This window comes from Sphaeramia orbicularis, chromosome 13 (assembly GCF_902148855.1).
Source record: "Sphaeramia orbicularis chromosome 13, fSphaOr1.1, whole genome shotgun sequence".
Classification (NCBI taxonomy): Eukaryota; Metazoa; Chordata; class Actinopteri; order Kurtiformes; family Apogonidae; genus Sphaeramia; species Sphaeramia orbicularis.
Genome location: NC_043969.1, coordinates 34,150,676 through 34,160,051, shown reverse-complemented (window position 1 = coordinate 34,160,051; position 9,376 = coordinate 34,150,676). Strand labels below are relative to the sequence as shown.

The window sequence follows — 9,376 nt, the reverse complement described above, 5'->3', positions numbered from 1 at the left end:
TAAATCCTGTATTGAGAATAATAATAGTGTATTATGTACGGTTGATCTAATTTTTCTATATTGATAATAATATGCCTTGTTTTTCATGTAATCTGTACCAAAGGAGACTTCTTTTGGCAGTAACAGTTATTTTTTTCCTCAAACACTAAAATATTATTGCCAAATTCAAGGACAGTTTGGCTGAAGTTTAGGCATTGTGGGTAATTCTTAGAGGTAACACTGTCTTTATTCATAAAAAATATTTCTAAAAAGAAAATTGCATCCACATGTAAAAAAAAAAAAAAAAAAAAAGAAAAAGAAAAAGAAAAATACCCAAGATGACTGTTTTCACTGTTTTTGTGACAAAACTGTGGAAACACATGGAGCTCAGCTTACTGTTCTTTTTTCAAACCTAATATTTCCAGACTGAAAGCATGTGTTTAATCAATATTCATCCATCGTGGCCTGGATTATTGGAAACAAAAAACAGTGCAGTATAATCACATATAAACCAAATCTTCACTTATATTTCACTTTTATTTCTATTGCTCTTCTTCCATAGTGTTGAATACAGGAATTACCCAGCTTCCCAACTGTGATCAATACAGTTTCATCTTATTTAGGTGACTCCAGGTCCTCAGTGCTGCATGTGAGGGGATCAATACCGGAATGGGAGAAGCAGGTCTTTCACTGGTATTTTGTGGCTCCACAGTATCAAAGCCTTTCGGAGCACGGCGGTTCGATAGCTCGTTAGTATTCTTGACAATTTCACAACAACAGAGCCTGAAATGCAAACGAAGACACACTCAGTTGAAATGCATTCTACACTTTTTAGCTGAGTCTTGTGTTAGTGCTGTGTTGCATGTGTACAGTAGCTTTTGTAAGGGTTGTACACAGCCTCGTGTTCCTCTGGGTAAGACATGCTTTTAATCTTCCTCGCGGTCTGAATCACTGATGGATTGTCAGAGGAAGTGTCAGCTTACACAACAACTCTGACTGCAATTATGCAGCAAGACGAGAAGACAAATTTCAGCTCAGTTCACCGTTTGGAGGAGGAAGAGGCAGAGAGATCATCACATATTTCACAGTTCAGATAATCCTTTGTGAAGTAATGCATCTCACCTTTATTTTGTCTCTGTCGGCCTCAATGTTGTCAGCGCTGACAGCATCAGAAAGATGTGTTTTTATGTTCAGGATTTCATGATCTGGCATACTCAGAGGATCAACTAGAATCTCATAGGGGACTCCAGGATGCTGCCAGGAAGAGGAGATGTGGACGTTCCAGGTCTCTAGTTGCCCAAAGGTCCCTGTGAATAGAGGCCAAATGTTTCTATATTTGTGCTTTGGCAATTTGCACTGCGTGGTACTGAGGGGATGTGATACAGTCAAAACTGTGGCTTCTTAAAATGTCACAAAGTCTGAATCCATCTGAAATCATCTCTTTTCAGCAGCGTCCTACTGTGCAGAATGCCTCGCTCGGGACTCACACAGAGAAATCGCATTTTTACTTCCAAAACATTGCAAAACCGCATACTTTGAAAACTTCGCCTCAATTACTGCTAATATCCTTTCAGCACTTTCCATAAAAATGCCATTACATTTAATCTCATGCAAGGTGTGCAAACATATTAAAATGTGCGCAAATGTTAAGATCTGTGGGAGGGATTTTTTTTGTGTTGACTTTTCTGTCAGTGGGCAAAAAAAGAATATCAGTCTCATCAGGAAAACTATAAAACACAATATCTTATGTTTATAGATGAGATTTATATTGTATACAGCCACATTTGCATCTGTACAACACCCACTCACAGCTGCATAATTATCATTCTAAAGCTTAGATTATTCATTTCACCTACAACACTTTCCTAAAATGTATGGCACTAGAATGTAGTCTTTTGTTCACTGAAAAAATGTTACAGTGCATATAATACTAACACATTACAGATTCATATATTCATGTTGTAATTTTAAATATAGGTTATGAGAGATGGTGGATACTTAGGTCTATCTATGTTCATGGTAAGATATCTGAAGCTGGTCTATCGCAAGGTCTGCCTATTAACCTTTTCATGCATAGTGGTCATTACGGTTATTACATCTATTCAAAGCTGTTCTCTTGTATATTTATGGTTTTTGTTGTTTTACTTGTATATCAACCAACACAGTGGACGCTAACGCATTATCCCACAACCCAGTTTCATATCAAAATGTGAAATAGCTCCGTTTGTCCACAGTAAAAAAAATGTATCAGTCTCACAATTAGGGCCTGAAAATTGTAAAATATTCATATTTTGTTATCCTTTTCTTTTCCAGATGCAACGCATGCAGTAGATGAAGGGGGGGGGGGGTTTGATCCGTCAGACGAAGCGAAATCGCAAGGGAGTCCTAAGTTGAAATGTGCGGCCACAGCTATGCTAAGTGATAGCAGCATCCTCAGCAACTGACTAACATTACAGCTTCATGTTATTCTGGCGACATCTGGAAAATCTTCGCAACAACGGGCCAGCGAGTGATTATAATTATGAGTGAATATTATGAAAATAAAATATTTATTTCTCACTAGAAATGAAACCAAAACACATTTTTATGCAGAAACTAACTCAAAATATACTGGCGACATGTCCAGGGTGTAGCCTGCCTTTGCCCATAAGTAGCTGGGATAGGCTCCAGTGACCCCCGTGACCCTAGTGAGGATAAAGTGGGTTCAGAAAATGAATGAATGAATGAATGAATGAATGAATAACTCAAAATACTGATTTTTTCACTGAATATGAGGGAAATGTCCGCCATGTTTTTGTTCTTATGGCCTGAATCTTGAAAGTCATATGACTCAGACGCAGGTCAATGGAAAAGAATAGGATAAAAAAACTTAGACTAACTTAGACTTAGACTAATTGTTATTAGACTGTAATTAACAGGTTTTTTAAACAAAAAGTTGTTGGGTTTTTTTATTGCATATTATCTGAGTGAGTAATAACTAGTATTACAGTATGTTAAAATGTGAGAAAACATCAGATTAGCAGCATTCAAAATGTTTTCATTTCATAGTTTTCACACAGTATGTCAGTAAATGCATGTTTCTTTGCTTCAAAAATTAAATGTTTAATCTGTTCTGTTGTTTGTACATGCAACCTGTGCTGCTACTCATTCTGTTTAGTGTGCTGCCTCTTGGCCAGGTCGTTAAATGAGGATCAGTTCTCAACTAACTTACCTTGTTCAATAAAGGTTACATTTAAAGAAATTAAAAACCCATGGTGTCCAGCTGAGTGGACATTTTTGTAACTCCATGAAAAATAGGTTCATAAAAAATTTTCAATCACATTGCTTTTTTCATGCCTGAAGAGGAATAAAAATACTCAGAAAAAAATCTTGATTGAGGCTCTCATAATTCATGCATGAAAGAGTTAATCCCAAGGGTGTCACAAGACCCTCCACTGAAAAAAATCACTGCTAGGACATAGTGTTTCAGCAGATGCATGATATAAACTGGTAAAGCTGGCAACTGTTCAAGCCTTTGCATCACACAATGTCAAATACATTCGATTAAATTAAATTACTTATTTGGAGGAAAAAAAACACAATTAAAACATCTTCATTTTTCAGGTGATTTATGATCCATGTTAGATTTTTGATGCTTATATGCATATAGGAACAGACGCACAACAAGCCCGAGGCGGTGTGTGAGTGTAGAAGAGCTGACTGTTTACTAGCTCTCTGGGCAGAAACATAATTAAGAAGCATTGTAGTTTGCCGGCTCTACTGTATTTGATGTGAGGATCTTTGATGGCCCATAGAAGCCTGTCACTTCATTTTTGCTGCAGGGAGCCCCTGAAGGGTTAATCCAACCATATGCACTGTCATATTAAAATGAGCATGCCCATATAAAAAACAGTTCCACAGTGTGCCATTCTCAAGATTAATGTTGTTTGCATGAACATTAATAATGTCGAGAATGAGAGGGTTGATTGATGCAAAATGACACCCACCTATGAATTCTCCATGGGCACTCCAAAGACGCACAGTGCAGTCGGTGGATGAAGTCAGCACCACTTGATCATTGTCAACAATGTGCAGGCTGGGACAGAATAAAGAAACACCAAATTAAATGGGAAAGGGGCATTTCTGGCAGAACCCTCTAAATCATGTACTCTTGGTGCATCTGATGGCCCCCAAGCAGGATCTCACCAACTGATCATCTATTTAAGATCTTCCCACACACACAGTCTCTTCTCTAGCCTTTGTTTGATTGCTACAGCAGTAGAAAGTTACACTGCTCTGCTGCTACCAACACTGAAAATGATTGGTTCCACTGAGGATCTATGTGCTGGAACTTTTAAGCATATAACAAAAGACATAAACCTCAGTGTCAACGCCTTTTAACTAAAGTTATCTGACAATTATTATCACACTTAAAAGTAAGGTTTGACAGTAACCGCTGTGATCTGTCTTCTACATGAAATGTCCTTATTTCACTTACCCTGTTACTTTGCTGGTGTGGGCTCGCCAGAAAGTCTCAGCTGGAAGAACAAAGAGAGAAAAATGAGATGTGTATTTGGAAGTTCACAGTATTATCAAAGGTATAGGCGAGAAAAAAAAAAAAAAAAACTAACGTCTTGGATTCTTTTGTTCAGGACTGGGAGTTAGTTTGTTTATGTTGTAAATATAGATGTAACCAGTTCTATCAGCAGAGTACAGCAAGGAGTCCTTCTCTGTCTTGGCCAGTTTCGTTATCTTTTGTTGGGATCGAGACTGCAAAATGAAAATGAAATAATGGATTGGATTTATATAGCGCTTTTCTAGGCACCCAAAGCGCTTTACATTATTGACCCATTATTCATTCGCTCTCACATTCCCCCTCTGGTGGTGGTAAACTACATTTTGTAGCCACAGTTGCCCTGGGGCAGACTGACAAAGGCGTGGCTGCCAGTTCGCGCCTACAGCCCCTCCAACCACCACCAAACATTCATACGCATTCATACACCAGTGTGAGTGGCACTGAAGGCAAGGAGGGTGAAGTGTCTTGCCCAAGGACACAACAGACTGACTAGGACAGAGCGGGATTTGAACCGTCATTATTGGACAACCCGCTCTACCACCTAAACCATGGCTGCCCCCCACAAAAAAGGAATAACAGCTTGTGCACCACATTTTCTCATTTGATACGGGGAAATTGCTCTCTTCCACTTAAACTAACTGAATAAAAAAGAATGGAACAAGAAATAGAGACAGAATCAAACACTAATACCAAACATTTATCTCCCCTGCAGAGAGTAATTTGTACCACAGTGCAGTTAGAGCTAATACACTCACCTTGGATAATAAGCCTCTCTCAGTAAAGTGATATATATAATACAAAATATAATAGGCAACAAATTCCAGAAACTAATCATGGAGACGTGAAAGTACATGAAAATGAGAGCACCTTGAATTGTTCAGAGGCGTTGTTTCAGCAAGGTAATAAAAAGTTTAAAAAGAAAGCAGTTTTATAGGTTTTTCGGTACCTGTAAGGGGAATAATATTGCATTAGCTGTAGCCTAAAAAGCTCATTTCTGCTTACTTTAGATGGATTTCATATGCACATGTTCCATTGCACCTTAGGGGAGGACACACTGCTGCTTAGGTCCCCCCCATTCACACACTTGGGAATGTTATGGAACCTGTTTTGCATTATGAAGGAATAAGGAACATGCTTTAGAAAAAAAAAAACTAGAGAAATGCACAAAAGCAGTGCACCACAAATGATGTTAATGTTTAATCACCAAGTTTAGAGGTATGAGAAAGACGGAAAAACTAGTTCTGTCCCTAGACATTCAGAAACGACTGCTAGAAATATAGTTGAGTGAAATATCTTACAGCTTTGAAGCTTCTCACAAGTTTTCCTCCACCAAGCACACTCCACAGATTTATAAAGCCTTTAAAGAGAAGGCACATCATTAACACTGTACCGTACTACATCATCATGGATTGCAAAGTGCAATCATGTGCTGTAAATAGCGCACACACCCTTGGCTCCAGATGATAGGAGTAGTGTGTTAGCTGCAGAAATCTGCTGCAGTTTGGAGTTCTTCATGAAAATTATGCTTGGAACACTCGTATCCAAACCTGTCAGAGAACATGAACAGAAACATTTTCATGAATATACACTGACCATAGAAGTGTTAATGATATCAATTATTTCATTACAATAGCACCTTTCATTGGATTGGATACATTAGGTAGAAAGTGAACATTTAGTCGTCAAAGCTGATGTGTTGGAAGCAGAAAAATGAGCAACGTAAGGAACTGAGTGACTTTGACCAGGTCCATATTGTAACAGTGATGACCGGGTCAGAGCATCTCCACAACTAAAGGATTTGTTGGGTGTTCCTGGTCTGCAGTGGTTAGAACTGACCAATAATGGACTAAGGAAGGACATCCCAATCTCAGCTCAACTGAGCATCTGTGGGAGGTGACGGACAAATAAGTCTGATCCATGTAGGTCCCACTTCTGTATTTACAGACACAAGAAGTGGTTCCAGGCACAACAAACCCCGCCCCTCGCATGTATTGTAGCTTATTTTGGCATGGATCCAGCTGATGTCATCATGTCTATGCGTGTGCTGATGTCAGAATATGAATTTCCTCTGTATATGTGCCAAGTTTGAAGTAAATTAAACAAAATCGATGTTTTTATAGACATATAAAATTTCACCCATTATAAGTAAATGGGAGAAAAAAAAGATTTTAAAAAATTCATAAAAAATTTGAACTTTGACACACTTTTCCCAAACTGTAATCACATCTATTCTGTGTCACTGGCAATCTATAACCCCAATTTGGTATGAATTCAACCAATAGTTTTGCTGCTACAGACATGTGAAATTTTGCACATTATACGTAAATGTAAAAATTCATAAAAGATTTAAACTTTGACCTATTTTTCCCAAAATATAATGACATCTATTCTGGGTCACTGGCAATCTATAAATCAAATTTGGTTTGAATTCAACCAATAGTTTTGCTGCTAGTGTTAACAAACAAACAAATCGGACCAAAAATAATACCCCTTGCCTCCCCTTCGGGGGTGGGGTAAACACTTTTTCAATTATTACACACAATATTAGACAGGTAGTGATAATGTTGAATGCTGGATTGTTTGAGATCTGGTTGTTTTTCTTTACATACTTTTGGTAGGTAATAACCACTTTACATAAGATCTAGTCATGTTCTGACCCAGTGTTTGGACCATCGCACATCAAAGTTATTCAGATCCATACTCTTACCACTTCTGCTGTTTCTGACACATCAACTTCGAGGACTAAATGTTCACTTGCTGCTTAACCCATAAAGACCCAAACACCCACTGGTGACCAAAACCATCTACTGACCTTAAATGTTTAATACCTGTTGATCCACTAATCTTATAAATACATGGAAATAACTGGTGTAAAATACAGTTTGTCATCTTTTCATGGTCATCAGATATGACCCATTTAGATGTTCAGAGGCTCCGTAGTTACCATGGAAACACTGTCATCTTCTATGACATTGATTCACTAGTAAAACCAGTGGAGTTGGCTTAATGACAGTAGATGGAGACACTGGGTTTATGTTCAGTAAATGGTATATTTTTCTTCAGTTTTGACCGTTTTTGATATGATAACCCCCAACTTTAATCTGATCTTTTATGGACATCTACATGATTAGTAAATTAAAAATAATGGAAAATACTTGATTTTGACTGAAAAAAAGCAAAATAAAGAAGATAATATATAGTAATAAATAGTGATAAATCACTTCAGAAAGGTTAAATAGATAGAAAAATTCATTTAGGAACTGACACAAAAGTAGCACTGGGCCGTTATGGGTTAATATATCCAACCCACTGACAGATCCCATTGTAATGATGTAATCCAAATTAATTCCACTTTGCCCGTCAGTGGTCACAATGTTATGGCTGATACTGGTGTAATCATCATTCACTGTCAAGATCTAAATTCACCCTCAGCATTTTGGTGTCCGTCTTGAGGAGGACTGACAAACCGACACTGTATACGCCCAGAGACCACATTCCACACTATAATCTCTCCATCATAGCTGCCAGTGGCCAGAAGGGATGGTGGACACTGCGCTGTGCAAAGGATGTCGTCCTTATGGCCATTTTTCTGAGCAAAGAGAGCAGAAAGTAAGCAAAGTGCACTGTCTAGATGGGGAATATAAAAAGGAAAAAAAATGGGAAAAAAATGAATCTAATTGCAATGTTCACCGGTGCACAATGATTTCAACTCCATTTCATTCACAAATGAATCAAAATCAAATGCTTATCTTTGTTTGCACAAGAAAATAGGTATTATTCTCTGTGTCTGCTGTTACGATAATTTTAATCACTGAGTATGAAAGCTTGTGACACAAAAACAGAATGCCTCTTTTATTCAATAAAATAAAAGAGGCATCCTAGTATTATCTAACAAAAAAAGGCAGATAAATTATTACAAACTCTCCTGAAATGCTAGTGACAATATACAGTACAATCTTAACTCTATCAATAGTCGCTTTTCCATTGACCCTCAAATTGCACGAATATAACTTGCGCATAAAAATTTACCTAATAAAACAACGACAATTTCGCCAAAAGTCTCATTTTTCAATTAAAAGTTTTTGCACTGGCAAGAGGTGTTTTTTTCGAGCATAGCGCAAATGGTATATCACGCAAAACTGGAATGGAAAGACCTTTTTTTGCAACGAGAGTCAGGTGAATTAAAAAACCGGATGTTGACGGACGTTACAACAAGCAAAGAAGAAACGTGTCATGGTATGTGTGGACACATCAGGAAACCCAATCATTTTTTAATTTAGTATGAGATCGAGGGGTAATATTTAATAAAAATGAATATATCTGTGAATCAACACCATATTTACATTCGTTGCCATGCTTATGGAATGACTTTTCGTGTCATCTTATGATAATAAATAAATAAATCATTGCATTTGTGATTTAATGGAAAAACCGACATTACGCACTTCTGTTTTTTCGGCACTTAGTAAATATCAGTAAAGTTTTGCACAGATGTCCAATGGAAAAGCGACTAGTGTATAAATGAAAGAGCAGACAGCAGAACAAATACAGGAAGTGATGATCTGAAAGGTCTCAGGTTGATCCAAGTGTCAAGAATATGTCTTTGTTTAAAACAATACGCCATCTGGGTTATCGCTTCAGGCAAAAACAAAATATCTCAGTAATTTGTTTCAAGCCATGTTGGAATTTCAAAGTGTTTTCCATGAAGACTTGCATTTGCTTACAGTACTGTGGCCAAGTGTGTCACACAGTTTGGATCGGTGACAGAGTTGATGTCAAACCCCTGAGTGAGCAGACAAGCAAAACATTACTCCTGCTGCTGTACTTCACAGTGATGCAAAG

General features: G+C 37.6%; 1 protein-coding gene across 1 annotated transcript in view; it reads right to left on the bottom strand.

Moving 5' to 3' along the window:
- Window positions 1-532: 532 nt before the first annotated feature.
- LOC115431598 (WD repeat-containing protein on Y chromosome-like) overlaps window positions 533-9,376 on the bottom strand; it is a 37,535-nt gene continuing 28,691 nt past the window's right edge. Inside the window, exons 26-33 of the mRNA XM_030152074.1 lie at window positions 7,961-8,123; window positions 5,983-6,081; window positions 5,833-5,891; window positions 4,590-4,728; window positions 4,457-4,496; window positions 3,966-4,054; window positions 1,102-1,286; window positions 533-762 (exon numbers count right to left, since the gene is read on the bottom strand). Coding sequence (XP_030007934.1) covers window positions 748-762; window positions 1,102-1,286; window positions 3,966-4,054; window positions 4,457-4,496; window positions 4,590-4,728; window positions 5,833-5,891; window positions 5,983-6,081; window positions 7,961-8,123 — 789 coding nt within the window. The 3' untranslated portion in view covers window positions 533-747. The remainder of the gene's footprint in view (window positions 763-1,101; window positions 1,287-3,965; window positions 4,055-4,456; window positions 4,497-4,589; window positions 4,729-5,832; window positions 5,892-5,982; window positions 6,082-7,960; window positions 8,124-9,376) is intronic.